General features: G+C 44.4%; 1 protein-coding gene across 2 annotated transcripts in view; it reads right to left on the reverse strand.

Annotated features, from left to right (window-relative positions):
• Window positions 1-16,868, reverse strand: part of LOC132828806 (TBC1 domain family member 17-like) — a 51,079-nt gene extending 34,211 nt beyond the window's left edge. For both annotated transcript variants that reach the window (XM_060845933.1, XM_060845922.1), the window contains exons 1-2: window positions 16,558-16,868; window positions 2,127-2,312 (exon numbers count right to left, since the gene is read on the reverse strand). In XM_060845933.1, the coding sequence (XP_060701916.1) occupies window positions 2,127-2,312; window positions 16,558-16,822 (451 nt within the window). In that variant the 5' untranslated portion in view covers window positions 16,823-16,868. The remainder of the gene's footprint in view (window positions 1-2,126; window positions 2,313-16,557) is intronic.
• Between the last annotated feature and the right edge of the window lie 340 nt (window positions 16,869-17,208).

A 17,208-nucleotide genomic window follows, 5' to 3' on the forward strand; every position in this document is an offset into this window, starting at 1 on the left:
AGATGGAGGAGAATTTGTTAGGTGTGTACAAGACAATTTTCTGATTCAGTATGTGGATGTACCTACTAGAGAAGGTGCAAAACCTGACCTACTCTTGGGAAATAAGACAGGGCAGGTGACTGAGGTGTCAATGGGGGAGCACTTTGGGGCCAGCGACCATAATTCCATTAATGGATTACTGCGTGCAATTCTGGTCTCCCTCCTATCGGGAAGGATATTGTGAAACTTGAACGGGTTCAGGGGAAAGATCAACAAGGATGTTGCCAGGGTTGGAGGATTTAAGCTACAGGGAGAGGCTGAATAGGATGGAACTGTTTTCCCTGGAGTGTTGGAGACTGAGGGGTACCTTCTACTACAGAGGTTTATAAAATCGTGAGGGGCATGGATAGAGTAAATAGACAAGGTATTTTCCCTAGGGTGGGAGAGTCCAGAACTAGACAGCATAGATTTAGGGTGAGTTTGGTGAGTTTCAAAGGGACACAAAGTGCAATTTTTCACACATAGGTGGTGGTGAAGGCTGGGACAATTATAACATTTATAAGGGATCTGGATGGTTTTATGAATAGTTTGGAGGGATATGGGCCAAGTGTTGGGGTGTCTGGTTGGTGTGGATGAGTTGGATGGAAGAGTTTGTTTACTTGCGGGAAACCTGTATGATTCGGAAACCTCTTCGCCCAGGAAGCAACCTGGTGAACAATTTGTGAACTGTCTCCAGTGCGCAGATATGCCTCATGTAAGAGAACTAAATTAATTGAACAACTTTTTCTCATAGTCATGCACTTCATTAAGATCAACAGATCGATCAGTTTTGCTGAACAAAGGCCACTATGATTGACATAGGCCATCATGAAATAGTTCTGAAGGAATGGATAAATTACTTACAAGACTGTCTAAGGGCACTATTTTTACTGACTTGTGACAGGAACATCATCGAAAGGTTTGAAATTAAAATTGGGAAGACATTGGCAGAAGAGAACCCAGTGGGGCAAACAAGAGAATTTTCTTTAAACACAGCCTGAAAGGATGGTGGAAACAGTTTCAATAGTAACACTTAAGGAGATGAATGAAATAGATACTTGAAAATGGAATATTTGCAGAGCTGTAGGGAAACAACAGGCAGAGTGGTTTTAATTCAACAAACGTTTTAAAAATACAACTATGCCCCGATATATTCAACGGTCTCCATTTTGCTGTTACACCCCAGGATTTAATCTAAATTAAAGGAAAAAGACAATTTTTCTGACAGCCAGGATCATTCTCCTTTTCTCCTGGTTGAAATTAGACTGATAGTTCTGTACCAATCATGGATTACAACTGCTGAAAAAAATATAGCTGAGGATCAGGAGCAATCAGAAAATAACCCCACATGCATAGACCAAATCTAACTTCTATACTTATACTGTTCCAGCACAGATTTATCAAAATTAAGTCGGAGACTGAGATTATCCATGCAGACTGTGACACATCCCAAAGTTACCACACCGGGGTGACCACAGCTAAACATTGTTATGAACTGTCTCACTATCAGTTCACTGTGCAACAGTAATGATCCCCCACTATACTCATCTCAAATGCTCACATCATTATCAGTTCATGATTAGTAACGTTTTTCTTGTGTTGCAACATTTGTGAGCTGTTGGCTTGGATGGGATGGGATGGGAAGACAGTTTGCAGGGAAAATGAGAAATGAACTTCTGGGGTATTATCGGAGATACTTCATTCCAGCGAAGTCCAAACCAAGCCAACAACCTTCCCTCAATTTTTATAACCATTCTTTAGGGATTACAGTCTCAGGATAAGAATATTGAAGACGGAGGTGAGGAAATTATGAATCCTCCAGTCTCTTGTCTTGAATGCTGTTGACATTCAGTCAATTAGCATATTCATATCTGAAATTAGTAGATATCTAAGGGAATCAAGGAATTAGGAGATCAAGAGGGTAAGTGGAGTCGATGTAGGTGGTCAGTCACGAACTTTGAACGGCAAAGGTGATTAGACGGACCTATTGCTGCACCTACAGTACATCTTAGGTTTAATTATTCCATGCGCAACTTGAAAATAAAGGAAGGGAAGCTATGCCAGTTCTCCAACTACCATACAGAACACAAAATTGAGACAGTACTTACTGTCAGCTTCATCCACTCTCATCCTCCTGCTATCTGGCATGAGGGTCTGCCACCGACACTTCATCATCTTGTAGCGAACATAGCGCTCCAATGCCAGCACTTTACGCTCTCGAGTTGTGGAGGAGCAGGGATACATCCCAAACAGAAACTTCCAAACATCCTTACGAATACTGGGATCCACACCACCTGGAAAAAAATGAACAAAACTAGTTGTTCCATTTGCTTCCTCAAACCCTTGGCATCCAGGAGGCATTGGGAATCTTGCAGTCTCCTTTGTGACTAGTGTCTCAGTCCTTATTAAACATCCTTTCAGATTTCAAAACACTGGAGACTTTCTCCAAGGACTAGATCGAGACTTGAGAAATTATGGCATCATTACTTCTGTGGTTTATTACAACATTGCAGGATTTGGGCTAATTTAAACTGGAAATTGAAAAAGAAAGTTTTGGAAAAGAATTATGTATAATCTAAGGGCACTTCTTTACAAACAAATTGATATACAGTCAGTTCTGCTGTAACGTGGTAGTTCCGTGTTTGTGCAATCCCGTGTCCCCAATTCGTCAATCATGTTATAGCAAAGTTGTATGAATGAAATGCGCATTATAGTAATGATATTTATTTTGAGAGCAGTCACTGTCATAAGAAACACAGCAACCACTTTGCATTTAGCAAACTCTCACAAAATGCAACATGAAACAAGATTCTTTGTTCTTAGATTTTGATTGAGAGTTAAATACTGCATTGGGCACCAGGGAGAACTCATCCTTCTCACTTTACAAGAATGGCATATGATTTTGGTCATCCACATGAAAGGGCAGATTGGGTTTAGCAATTCAACCCAGAAAAGGCACTTGGGACAGCGGAGCAGTCCCTCAGTGGTAGCACAAAGTTTCATCCTAAATTATGGGGACAGTACCACCCACTGAGCCAAGATTGTAAAAATGACTTTGGAATCAGAATTTATGCCCACTCTTGGTCCCCAACAGTACCCACTCCAGTAATTTTGCCGGTTGCCATTTTAAATCACGTGAAGAGTTGTGAAATCTGAGTGTGCAGTTCCATTGTGAACACCTCCAGTAGCCATAGAAAACAGAAAAAAATCCTGGCTAACAGTCTGTTAAGGCACTTGGCAGCCTGGTTCAGTACAGTAGTCCTTTAGCTGGTTTGTGTTCCTCCATTTCCCTGTTTAAGACACTCTCTTTGGTACTGCTGCCCAGAGTTCGCTTGGAGTTCTGCTCGAAGTGATGGCTCACATCCATCTCCTCACAAATGAAGAAAAATGGCTGCTATATTAACTTCAAATGAGCCACTGTTCCACCAGGAATACAGAATGACTATAGCAGAAAGAAGATCACCAAATATGTATAATTTTTATACAGAAAGCTGGTCAAAAACATTTAACAGTCATCTTCATAAACTACTGACGGGAGTCCTTTAAAGACCAGCGTGTGATTATGTTCTTGCCTCAGGATTTGTACTTCACATGTCAAAGGCAAGCATTTACAGTAAGAAACATTGGAATAGGAGCCAGCTTATCTTAGACCACCTGCATGCTTGGCTTTTAACTCACTAGATCCAAGACAAATATAGATGGTTTTCAACAATCAGTTTTTGGGTTAGTATGCTCGAAGTCAGGCTTACAAGATCTAAATTGCACACCAAATAACTACCTGAATGACAGCAAGTGACACTTGCTGTCTAAAGACATCTAAAGACATCACAGACATCCAGAATTTCTAAGAGGGAGTGAATTCTTGATTATGTTCTTGGCCATCCCCACCCACAGGACACCAATTCCTCCCCAAAGCAATGTCCTGATATCTAGAAAGTAATTTTGAATTACATTAATTTATTGAGATAAACATGCCAATTCAGGAAAACAAACTTAAGTTAAATAAAAGAATTATATAGAATTTTCAGCACAGAAACAGGCCATCCAGTCCAACTTAATTGTCCAGAGTAAGGGATAATATCCTAGTGATTAGAAGCCAAGGCTAGTGCTCTCGGCATGGGTTCAAGTCCATCACGGTAGTTATTAGAATTTAAATACAACTAATAAATCTACAATATAACACTATTCTCAATAATGGTGACCATAACAAGCACCATTAATTGTAAAATTCCACCTGGTTCACTGATGTCCTTTAATGAATAAAATCAGTCAGCCGACATTGATTCCAGACCCATACTAATGTGGTTGACTCTTAACTGTATTATGATAAAGTCTTGCAAGCCGCTCAGTTCCAAGGGCAATTTGAATGGGCAACAAATCCTGGCTTTGCCAGTAACACCCACATTCCATTAAAATAAATAAACGGTGGTGTTGATGGTCCACACAAGCCTCATCACACCCGACTTCATCTATCCCCATCTCCCTATCCACACAAACCTCTACTGCAAGGCTTGCCAACCTCTTTGCCTGGTAGGAGCCATACTTCAATTTCTCACTCATTCTGGGAAGGGAGCTAACTGCAGAAAGTTAACAATTGCCAGAGCAGTAAACTTGAATTTCACCCTTCCAGCACCTCCCAGTTCATCCATCACTCACTCAATCACCAACTCCTCACTCACACTTTCAATCAGCTCTCGTTAAGCTACTAACCCACCAATCTCAAGCCATTCGTTCCCTCCCTGCACCGGATTGGCCTGAAGCCAGTAAATTTCCAGAAATCTTCCTAGTACCATCAAGGATCCAGGACTGACTGAGTTAAATTGCTCACATTGTGCTGCCCATAGCTCCTCCCATCAGATACTATTTTGCCCTCGCTTTCGCTGTTGTTGGACTTTACCAGAAATCAGCTAAGCATCAATTTTGGCAAGTTTGATGGAGACTTTAACTCCATGAGGCCCATCGAGATTTCTTATGCTGTCCTCTGAAAACTGCCTTGTTGGCTATGTACCACCCAAGACAGATTGTGGATAGACAATATGGCTTTGTGCATGGAAAATCATGTCTCACAAACTTGATTGAGTTTTTTGAAGAAGTAACTAAGAGGATTGATGAGGGCAGAGTGGTAGACGTGATCTATATGGACGTCAGTAAGGTGCTCAACAAGATTCCCCATGGGAGACTGGTTAGCAAGGTTAGATCTCATGGAATACAAGGAGAACAAGCCATTTGGATACAGAAGTGGCTCAAAGGTAGAAGACAGGGAGTGGTGGTGGAGGGTTGTTTTTCAGAATACAGGCCTGTGATCAGTGGAGTGCCACAAGGATCGATGCTGGGTCCACTTCTTTTCATCATTTATATAAATGATTTGGATGTGACCTTAAGAGGTATAGCTAGTAAGTTTGCAGATGACACCAAAATTGGAGGTGTAGTGGACAGCAAAGAGGATTACCTCGGATTACAAAAGGATCTTGACCAGATGGGCCAAAGGGGTGAGAAGTTGCAGATGGAGTTTAATTTAGATAAATTAGGAGGAGCTGCATTTTGGGAAAGCAAATCTCAGCAGGACTTATACACTTAATGGTAAGGTCCTAGAGAGTGCTGCTGAACAAACAGACCTTGGAATGCAGGTTCATAGCTCCTTGAAAGTGGAGTCGCAGGTAGATAGGATAGTGAAGGTGGTGTTTGGTATGCTTTCCTTTATTGGTCAGAGTATTGCGTACAGGACCTGGGAGGTCATGTTGCGGCTGTACAGGACATTGGTTAGGCCACTGTTGGAATATTGCATGCAATTCTGAAAGATGTTGTGAAACTTGAAAGGATTCTGAAGAGATTTACAAGGATGTTGCCATGGTTGGAGGATTTGAGCTATAGGGAGAGGCTGAACAGGCTGGGGCTGTTTTCCCTGGAGCATTGGAGGCTGGGGGGTGACCTTATAGAGGTTTACAAAATTATTAGGGCCATGGATAGCAAAAATAGGCAAAGTCTTTTCCCTGGAGACGAGGAGTCCAGAACTAGAAGGTATAGGTTAAGGGTGAGAGGGGAAAGATATAAAAGAGACCTGAAGGGCAACTATTTCACACAGAGGGTGGTGCGGGTATGGAATGAGCTGCCAGAGGAAGTGGTGGAGGCTGGTACAATTGCAACATTTAAGAGGCATTTGGATGGGTATATGAATAAGAGGAGTTTGGAGGGATATGGGCCGGGTGCTGGCAAATAGGACTAGATTGGGTTGGGATATCTGTTTGGCATGGACAAGATGGACCGAAAGGTCTGTTTCCTTGCTGTACACCTCTATGATATCTATGGCACCTTGCCAATTCTAGCTTCCCTCTGGAGAAAAGTGACCAGGTAACTTTCCTCCTGTTTGTGCAACATCTACAGCTCAGGCTCCAACTCTATTTGAATCCCGGGTTGCTCAAACTGCAAACATGTGCTACAGAAGTCTTCACTGTAGATCACCTTGGTGTCCAGCAACTTTCATTCACTGTAGCTGTAACACAAGTCAATTTGCCCCCTATTATATTTTACTTGTTAGGAATTAGGTTATTCAAGTAATCCTCCTCTTTGCACTTGAGGTATTCCCAATCTGAACACTTAAACTTTTTTTTTTAAAAACACACTTGTATCAATCTTATAGCCATCAAGCCTATTTGTAAGAGAGAGAGAATAAAGAAGATGGACATTGGAGGGTCTGCTTTTCAGTTCAGCTCCTGTTACAAATCCTTCAGCAAAGCCTTCTTCTGAGTCCAATCAGTGCCGTGAGTACTAGTGTAGATGATGAGAATTGGATCCCTCCCCTCCCATTCCAAGTTGCTCCCCAACCCTCAGGAAATGCCTTTAATCATGGCATTAGGCAACATAGTCCATAACCCACTTGAAACTGTGGAAGGATTATAATGTTAATTAGCCCTTAGCAACCATCTCTCGGGATCGGAATAGATGGCAGGTCATCAGTTTCCTGTACCATGTCCCTACAGTCTGCTGTTCCTTATCACTGAAATTTCCTTACACACTACAGATTTCTAACTTTTATTTAGGACTACCATTTTGTGCTAACGTATGAATTTATACTTTTTAAATACAAATTAAATAGGGCTGTTACCCCTTTTAAAGAAACTTACTATTAAAACAATGCTTCCTTGAAAGTGCATGAATGTGTAAGAACTGTCAAAACCAGCAACAGTAAATGAAATGTCACAACCCAGCTGCAGGAGTCAGTTTAATATTCCCTATACTTTTATTTAGTACGCGCATAACTTCTCACTTAGATCGTACAGGTCTAGTATTTTTACAATCGTTCTACTTTAATGACAGAAGGACTAACCCCTATTAATTGTGCAAGCTCAGACCAGACAGACATTCTAATCCCATCAGGAGTAACAGCCAGCATTTAGTAAGTGCTTAAAGCATCTCCTGCTTCCCCAGGACAGATGCCACACAAGCTTATGTACAATAGATTCAACTATGTGACACCACAGTACTAAAATTTTAATGTATGTAAAAACGGAGTAGAGGTTACTGTAAAATTGTACTTTGGATTCCATTGCCGCCTCGAACTGTGCAACTGCAGATGCTCAATAAAGAGGTTATATTTGCCAGTCACTGATCTTGGTCAGTATTGAACACACTCCCAAGCCAAAAACTGTCATTAGCATCTCTGGGAAGAGTTCAGCCATGTTCACTGGTAAGGCAAGCATAGCTGACTCGTTGCCATACTTTAAATTGAAAGCAGCCAAAGTACACAGAATTTGGTTAAAATACCAAACACATTTTTTACGTGTCTACGGTTACTTATTCTACTTGGTTACCAATGTTGTCACTTTCCTCAGCTTTTTCCTCTGGATAAAATCATTACCATAATGTCATCACATGCAAATGTGCGAAGTACAGACTCAACACAGTTTATGTTCATAATTTCTTGAACACCTTGCTCTCCCAGTGAGTGTGCAGCTTGTGTAGACCTCACTCACAGAATCCAACAATTCCAAAAATCACCTTCTCATTAGATACATTGGATGCTTCAAAATTACCATCAGCATGTTCATCATCATCAAACACAAAGGCTGACCACAGGCTGTGCCAAGTGTTTGTCAGATGTTTTGTCCCTCGTCTGCTCTATCACCCAGATGGCACTTTTCACGCCAAATGCATTCTGGAACCCTGCTATACCCAGGCGTCAGTTCACAGCACAATGTGAATTTGTCTTTATACTCATACTTTATGGACTATAAAATCTTTTGGTCCCTTGGCTGTGTCAATGAGGGTACATTCTGAGGTAAGTAAATGCTAAACACACTGAAAAGGGGCCCAGCCACTGCATAAACATCAAGCAAGAACAATATCTTGCATTTTTCATCATGACTGCATCCTCTGGAACAAAGTACCTCTGAAACCAGTCCAGACAAACTTGCCTGGTTATTCATGCTCTAGTTACCATAATAATGTAGTATAAATATTCTTACCCAGATTGTGGGCACTGGCTTTTTCCAAAATACAATAATTCACACTGGTCTGTTCCAACTCCATTAGCACAACCAAGCACATTAAATCGTCTTCTGTGTCTTTTCCATCTGTTGGTGTCCTTTTCACTAGCCGTTGCTAAGGTTTTTTTCTCATGCATTATGCCAAAATAAGGATATTGAATCGATATTTTAGATTTTTCCACTAGAAAAGCTTTCAATAGCAAATTCCCTCAGAATAGGGGAGCTCCAAACTAGAGGGCATAGGTTTAAGGTGAGAGGGCAAATATTTAAAGGGACCTAAGGAGCAATTTTTTCACACAAAGTGTGGTGCGTGTATGGAATGAGCTGCCAGAGGAAGTGGTGGAGGCTGGTACAATTGCACCATTTAGAAGGCATCTAGATGGCTATATGAATAGGAAAGGTTTAGAGGGATAAAGGCCAAATGCTGGCAAATGGGACTAGATGAATTTGGGATATCTGGTCGGCATGAATGAGTTGGATTGAAGGACATTGTTTATATGCTGCACAACTCCAACTCCATGACTTGGCAAACTTGTTTACAAATCTTTCAGCTGTCTCAATGTGCTGAGGATTTATCTCCAGACTCTTAAATATGTTACTTCATGGTACTTTTTAAATTTGTGAACCAACCTGAACACTATTTACATTAAGTTTAGGTGTTCAGTTCAGTGGGCTGAAAATTGGAGTTTGCTTTATCAACAACGGCCTAGTCAATGGCACCTCTCATTCTATCATCATTCAGTTTAATCCATCATTTTTTGGTTTATGCTTAGTTTATTTTTGTTTACTTCCTTCTTTCTGAATGTGATATCTAGGATAAAAACTGGATTTGCTGCTTCTTAAAGTCATAAATAATGGAGGTACCCACTCCATACTCCTCATTCAGCTTTTGTACAGAGTGTGATGGAGGCAGATTCAATCGAGGCATTCAACAGAGAATCAGATCATTATCTGAAAAGGAAGACTGTGTAGGGTTACATGCAGAAGGTGGGGGAAATGGTACCACCAGTACAGTACCTAAAACCCAGCTGAGAACCATCAGTATCCAACAACTGAACGTGTTTTTAAACAGGCCAAGCAAGAATTTTAATTTGAATGAACAAGGTTTGGCTTGCATTGGTGGATGGCAAGATTCAAGTGGCTGAACAATCTTTGTGATTTTACCCACAACAACTTGGAAAGCTCAGGTATTCCTACATTGGCATGATGACATTCTCCCACAAAGACACCTAGGTCCATCTACTCCTGCACTCCTTTTAGTGTCATATCATTTATTTATGTTGTCTCACCATGCTCTTTGTACTAAGATGAATCATCATATACTTCTCTGCATTGAATGTAATCTGCCACTTATCTGTCTATTAAACTAACTTGTCTATATCCTTTGGAAGTTCTCCATTATGTCCCTATAGTTCTCAATGCTTCCATGTGCCTTATCATCTGCAAGTTTTAAATTAAATATAAATTCCACCAATAACCATGGTAGGATTTGAGCCCATGACCCCAGACTCTGAACATCAGGATTATAAATCCAGTAACATTACCACTATGCCACCAACTTCTTAGTTCAGCAAGGCTTCAGCAAGTCAAGGCACAACACTGAGTGAAGGGAGGAAACTTAAATGAAGCATAAACAACATGAACCAGTTGGGCTGAATAGCCTGTTGCAACATTATACATACAGACATAGGAATGCACGTCTTGGCCCTTCAAGCCTGCTCTGCCATTCAATAAGATCATGACTGATTTGATAACTCCACATTCCTGTCTATCCTGATAAGCAGGGGGTGAAAAGTTATCAGAATCTACTGATTATTACCTTAAACTCAAGGACTCTGCTACTAATGCCTTTTGAGGATGGTACACAGCTGCCTTTATGAGGGTAACACCACCACAATGTGACAATGCTTAGTTTTGAAGGAATGTTCAAGAAACCTAGACACTGAAAACAGGACTGAATCTTTCCTCAGTTGCATGTAAAATTGTTGAACTGCAAGTTCCCCAGATGTGACTATTACAAGGAGGAATACGTCTGCTTGAATCCAACAAACATAAATAATCACCATCGGTTTTCACACAGTCAACAAAGAGCATGAAAACCATCTGCTGAGAGACACACTCCCTTCTGTCAACATATTCCAAGAGCTCAAGACGCTAAACTATCATCATTATTATGAGCAGTGGGAAAAGCACAACTTTCTTGACCTGTCAATCACAAATTACATTATGTGTTTCTGACTGAATGGCACACCGTAGAGACACAGTTAGTTTATCCATGATAATTTTACATATTCAGCTTCCCCTCCTTTAGCCCCTTGTCTACTTTGAACACTTTCATTAAATCACCTCTGAACTTGCTAAATTCCAGGAAATATAAGAATATCGAGTAATTTCTCCTCTGAGGTTACCCCTCAAAGTCCAGATTATTATTCTATACATCTGCGCTGCATTCTCTCCAAAAATAATAGTCTTCTGACAGGGTGGTGCCCAGAACAGTTCACAATAACCAAAGGCTGTAGATTTACTTGCCACCACTTGATTTCGAGTCATTACAATAATTACTCCACTTCAAAAAGTACTTCAAAGGTTTCACTCTTCAGTGGATAATCTCATTGAGATCTATTTGACACAATTTTACCTTCTGTCCAAATTTAAATTCCCTAGGCTACCTTGATTTTAGTCCCCATTGTAAAGCACAAAGCCAATTTTGCATCACTCAGCATTCCAACAGTTTGGTGAGGTTAAGTCAAGTGAAGCAGATCTATGCTAATTATTAAAATATATAGGTGAGTGCTTTACATAACTTCTTATGCATGTGAAATTTGCAAGGCTTATAGACATTCCTAATCAATGATCACAAATACCTTTACACTTTCAGTACTGAAACATAATGAGCAAGTTTACAAAAATACAGTCAAATCACACCATCAACACAAAAAGGAAAAAGTGAGGTCAAACTTAACCCCAAGCCTTGTCATCATGTGGGCTGCTTTCAACACAGCCAACCCGTTTTTACCTACTTCTGGTCTCCTCTTCCACCCTGGCATATCGTTTTCCAACCCTTTGTCCGCCACACTGTTTCTCTGCATACAAACCTTCACAGGTGGAAGAATTTGTTGAAAAGGTACACTTAGACCAGTTCAAATATGTTCTTGGTGGGAAATTACTGAGAAGAGTAGATATATATATACCAGAATCATTCAGGTGAAGTTATGCCTCCAGAAGCCTAAAGACGTTTTGTAAATCAAAGCTATTTGTCATACAGTCCCTGAATGAAATCCAGCATGTTTTTTTATTATGAAAATGACTTGCCTCCTGCCCTCAAGCTATAGCTTAGAAACTAGCTGTCCCAACAGTCCTGAGAGATGGTAATCCAATCCCAGCCTGACTGTAACTGTATTTATCATAACCTTACATGGTGATATTCTGTATTGTTGCACTCCACGAAAGGCAGAACTTTAGCCTGCAGTCTGAAATTAAATAATTCCTTCCCTAATGCTGGATACTTACTTGTGGGCAGCATGGCGGCTCTGTGGTTAGCACTGCTGCCTCACAGTACCAGGGACCCGGGTTCGATTCCAGCCTTGGCTGACTGTGTGGAGTCTGCACATTCTCCCCGTGTCTCCATGGTTTCCTATGGGTGCTCTGGTTTCCTCCCACAGTCCAAAGATATGCAGGTTACTGGCCATGCTAAATTGCCCACAGGGATTTGTAGGTTAGGTGCATCAGTCAGGGGCAAATATAGGGCAGAGGAATCCCTACTAATTCTAATTCTCACCCTCGGGGCTCCATCTATCTTGTCATTCATTTTACCCCCTATCTTCAGCATGTATGCTAGCCTGTTCCTATCTCCTACTAGTTCTGAAGAAGGGTCACTGGACCTGAAACATTGACTCTACTTTCTCTCCAAAGATGCTGCCAAACCTGTGGAGTTTCTCCAGTAATTTGTTTTTCATTTTAAATTTAACCATTTGCTCATTCTAATATACACATAAATAATGCAACTCTCTATTAAATTTCACTGTAGAACTGCTACCACAAAACAAGTGATAACTCACCTTGAAATAAAATGTACAACACAAAGATATACAATATCAGAGTAATAACACTAAATTAGAGACAACACAATCAATTACTTGCAAGAGATCTTTCAGTACATTTCTTACTCATCTCTACTGGCTTTATTCTGGATCAGTGGTGCTGGAAGAGCACAGCAGTTCAGGCAGCATCCAACAAGCAGCAAAATCGACGTTTCGGGCAAAAGCCCTTCATCAGGAATAAAGGCAGAGAGACTGAAGCGTGGAGAGATAAGCTTGGGGAGATTGGGGGTGATGACTGCATTGGCGCCACCTCGTGCTCCTGCGAGGAGGTTAAGCAATTCATCAACTTCACCAACACATTCCACCCTGACCTTAAATTTACGTGGAACATCTCTGACACCTCCCTCCCCTTCCTGGACCTCTCCAACTCCATTAATGACGACCGACTTGACACTGACATTTTTTACAAACCCACCAACTCCCACAGCTACCTGGATTACACCTCTTTCCACCCTATCTCTTGCAAAAATGCCATCCTGTATTCCCAATTCCTCCGCCTCTGTCGTATCTGCTCCCAGGAGGGCCAGTTCCACCACAGAACACACCAAATGGCCTCCTTCTTTAGAGACCGCAATTTCCCTTCCCACGTGGTTAAAGATGCCCTCCAACACATCTTGCCCACATCCTGCACCTCCGCCCTCAGATCCCACCCCTCCAACCGTAACAAGGACAGAACATCCCTGGTGCTCACCTTCCACCGTACAAACCTTCGCATAAACTAAATCATCCGCCAACATTTCCGCCACCTCCAAAAAGACCCCACCACCAGGGATATATTTCCCTCCCCACCCCTTTCCACATTCCGCAAAGACCGTTCCCTCTGTGACTACCTACGCCCCCCTACGACCCGCCCTCCTATCTTGGCACTTTCCCTTGCCACTGCAGGAACTGTAAAACCTGCGCCCACACCTCCTCCCTCACCTCTATCCAAGGCCCTAAAGGAGCCTTCCACATTCATCAAAGTTTTACCTGCACATCCACTAATATCATTTATTGTATCCGTTGCTCCCGATGCAGTCTCCTCTACATTGGGGAGACTGGACGCCTCCAAGCAGAGCGCTTTAGGGAACATCTCCGAGACACCCGCACCAATCAACCACACCGCCCTGTGGCCCAACATTTCAACTCCCCCTCCGACTCTGCCGAGGACATGGAGGTCCTGGGCCTCCTTCACCGCCGCTCCCTCACCACCAGACGCCTGGAGGAAGAACGCCTCATCTTCCGCCTCGGAACACTTCTACCCCAGGGCATCAATGTAGACTTCAACAGTTTCCTCATTTCCCCTTCCTCCACCTCATCCTAGTTTCAAACTTCCAGCTCAGCACTGTCCCCATGACTTTTCTGGACTTGTCCGACCTGCCTAGCTCCTTTTCCACCTATCCACTCCACCCTCTCCTCCCTGGCCTATCACCTTCATCTCCTCCCCCACTCACCCATTGTACTCTATGCTACTCTCTCCCCACCCCCAGCCTCCCCAAGCTTTTCTCTCCACACTTCAGTCTCTCTGCCTTTATTCCTGATGAAGGGCTTTTGCCCGAAACGTCGATTTCGCTGCTCGTTGGATGCTGCCTGAACTGCTGTGCCCTTCCAGCACCACTGATTCAGAATCTGGTTTCCAGCATCTGCAGTCATTGTTTTGTTTTTACTCTACTGGCTTTATGTCATTCTCCTCCTTGGGAGGCATCACAATCCCACTTCACCCTGTGGCTCCACTAACCTTCACCCATTCCCTATATCAGATGTGAGAAATCATAAATTTAAAAAGAAAATCTGTAAGACACCTCATCACACCCTGAAGATCCTGTCAGAGGATTCTGCATTGTGAGGAATCACTGCCTGTCTCCCTTCAGGGCAGTTGTTTCATCTCTTCCTGGAGTGGCTGTTGAGCTTGGGTGGGTGTCACACTTCAAGGACTGCTCAGACTTGGAGGTATCACACCCTGCTCGACCCTGGACGGCATCACACCACTGGCATTGTTCAATCCTGGCCGGCATCACACACCAGGGGTTCATAGAGTCAGAGACGTACAGCATGGAAACAGATCCTTCGGTCCAACCCGCCCATGCCGACCAGATATCCCAACCCAATCGAATCCCAACTTCCAGCACTTGGCCCATATCCCTCCAAACCCTTCCTATTCATATACCCATCCAAATGCCTCTTGAATGTCACAATTGTACCAGCCTCCGCCACACCCTCTGGCAGTTCATTCCATACACATACCACCCTCTGCGTGAAATAGTTGCCCCTTAGGTCTCTTTTATATCTTTCCCCTCTCACCCCAAACCTGTGCCCTCTAGTTCTGGACTCCCCCACCCCAGGGAAAAGACTTTGCCTATTTACCCTACCCATGCCCCTCATAATTTTGTAAACCTCTATAAGGTCATCCCTCAGCCTCCAATGCTCCAGGGAAAACAGCCCCAGCCTGTTCAGCGTCTCCCTATAGCTCAAATCCTCCAACCCTGGCAACATCCTTGTAAATCTCTTCTGAACCCTTTCAAGGTTCACAACATTTTCCGATAGGAAAGGGACCAGAATTGCGTGCAATATTCCAACAGTGGCCTAACCAATGTCCTGTCCAGCCGCAACATGACCTCCCAACACCTGTACTCAATACTCTGACCAATAAAGGAAAGCATACCAAACACCTTCTTCACTATCCTATCTACCTGCAACTCCACTTTCAAGGAGCTTGAACCTGCACTTCAAGGTCTCTTTGTTTAGCAACACACCCTAGGACCTTACCATTAAGTGTATAAGTCCTGCTAAAATTTTCTTTCCCAAAATGCAGCACCTCGCATTTATCTAAATTAAACTCCATCTGCCACTTCTCAGCCCATTGGCCCATCTGGTCCAGATCCTGTTGTAATCTGAGGTTACCCTCTTCGCTGTCCACTACCCCTCCAATTTTGGTGTCATCTGCAAACTTACTAGCTGTACCTCTTATGCTCACATACAAATCATTTATGTAAATTACAAAAAGTAGAGGACCCAGCACTGATCCTTGTGGCACACCACTGGTCACCGGCCTCCAATCTGAAAAACAACCCTCCACCACCACCCTCTGTCTTCAAATGACTAGTTCCTCCTGTATTCCATGAGATCTAACCTGGCTAATCAGTCTCCCATGGGGAGCCTTGTCAAACACCTTACTGAAGTCCATATAGATCACGTCTACTGCTCTGCCCTCATCAATCCTCTTTGTTACTTCTTAAAATAACTCAATCAAGTTTGAGACATGATTTCCCACGGACAAAACCATGTCGACTAACCCTGGCAGGTATCGCACCCCTGGGGGATGTTCGACCCTGGTAGGCATCACTCACCCCTGGGGGGGATGTTTGACCCTGGTAGGCATCACTCACCCCTGGGGGGGATGTTCGACCCTGGTAGGCATCACTCACCCCTGGGGGGGGGATGTTCGACCCTGGTAGGCATCACTCACCCCTGGGGGGGGGGGGATGTTCGACCCTGGTAGGCATCACTCACCCCTGGGGGGGGGGATGTTCGACCCTGGTAGGCATCACTCACCCCTGGGGGGGGGGGGGGGGATGTTCGACCCTGGTAGGCATCACTCACCCCTGGGGGGGGGGGGGGGGGGGATGTTCGACCCTGGTAGTCATCACTCACCCCTGGGGGGGGGGGATGTTCGACCCTGGTAGGCATCACTCACCCCTGGGGGCGGGGGGGGGTGTTTGACCCTGGTAGTCATCACTCACCCCTGGGGGGGGGGGGATGTTCGACCCTGGTAGGCATCACTCACCCCTGGGGGGGATGTTCGACCCTGGTAGGCATCACTCACCCCTGGGGGGATGTTCGACCCTGGTAGGCATCACTCACCCCTGGGGGGGATGTTCGACCCTGGTAGGCATCACTCACCCCTGGGGGGGATGTTCGACCCTGGTAGGCATCACTCACCCCTGGGGGGCTGTTCGACCCTGGTAGGCATCACTCACCCTGCTTGAAGATGAGTTTACGAAAGTAAGACTCCCTGACCAGCCTCCCGTCCGGGTCGAACAGCACTGGGAAGGTGTCGGCGCTCAGCCGGGGCCCTCCGCCTCTCAGCACAACCGGTACCGGGGCCTCCCTGCAGCCGCAGAACCAGCGCCCCTCACCGGCGGCGACCCCCCGCCTCCTCTCCCGAGGCTCTGAACCCTCATGCTCCTCAGCTCCAAGGCCACAACGCGAAGTCCCGGGGCTCGGGTCCCCGCTCGGCTCCATGAGCCACACCGAGGGGAGGTGAGGAGAGGGCAACTGGGAGGGCAAGGAGGCGGGGCCCTGGGAGAATGGGAGGGTCATATGGAGAAGGGCGGGGTTACTCCGGCGGATGACGCCAGAAAAGGCGGGGCCCTGGCTGTCGGGGAGGGTCACATGGGGAGGGGCGGAGTTACGATGGGGCGTGATTCAAGAGGGGGCGGGACCCTGCAGGATGGGGCAGGTCACATGGAGAGAGGAGGAGCTACGACGAGGGATGGTGCTAGAGGGGGCGGTGCCCTGGCAGGGAAGGATAAACGGAGAAGGGCGGGGTCACGCGGAGGGGCGAGGCTCCAACATCGGGTGGGCCAAAGGGAGGAGACCGGGGATAAAGGGAAGGGGAGAGACTCATG

This window comes from Hemiscyllium ocellatum, chromosome 2, assembly GCF_020745735.1.
Source record: "Hemiscyllium ocellatum isolate sHemOce1 chromosome 2, sHemOce1.pat.X.cur, whole genome shotgun sequence".
In the NCBI taxonomy this organism is placed as follows: Eukaryota; Metazoa; Chordata; class Chondrichthyes; order Orectolobiformes; family Hemiscylliidae; genus Hemiscyllium; species Hemiscyllium ocellatum.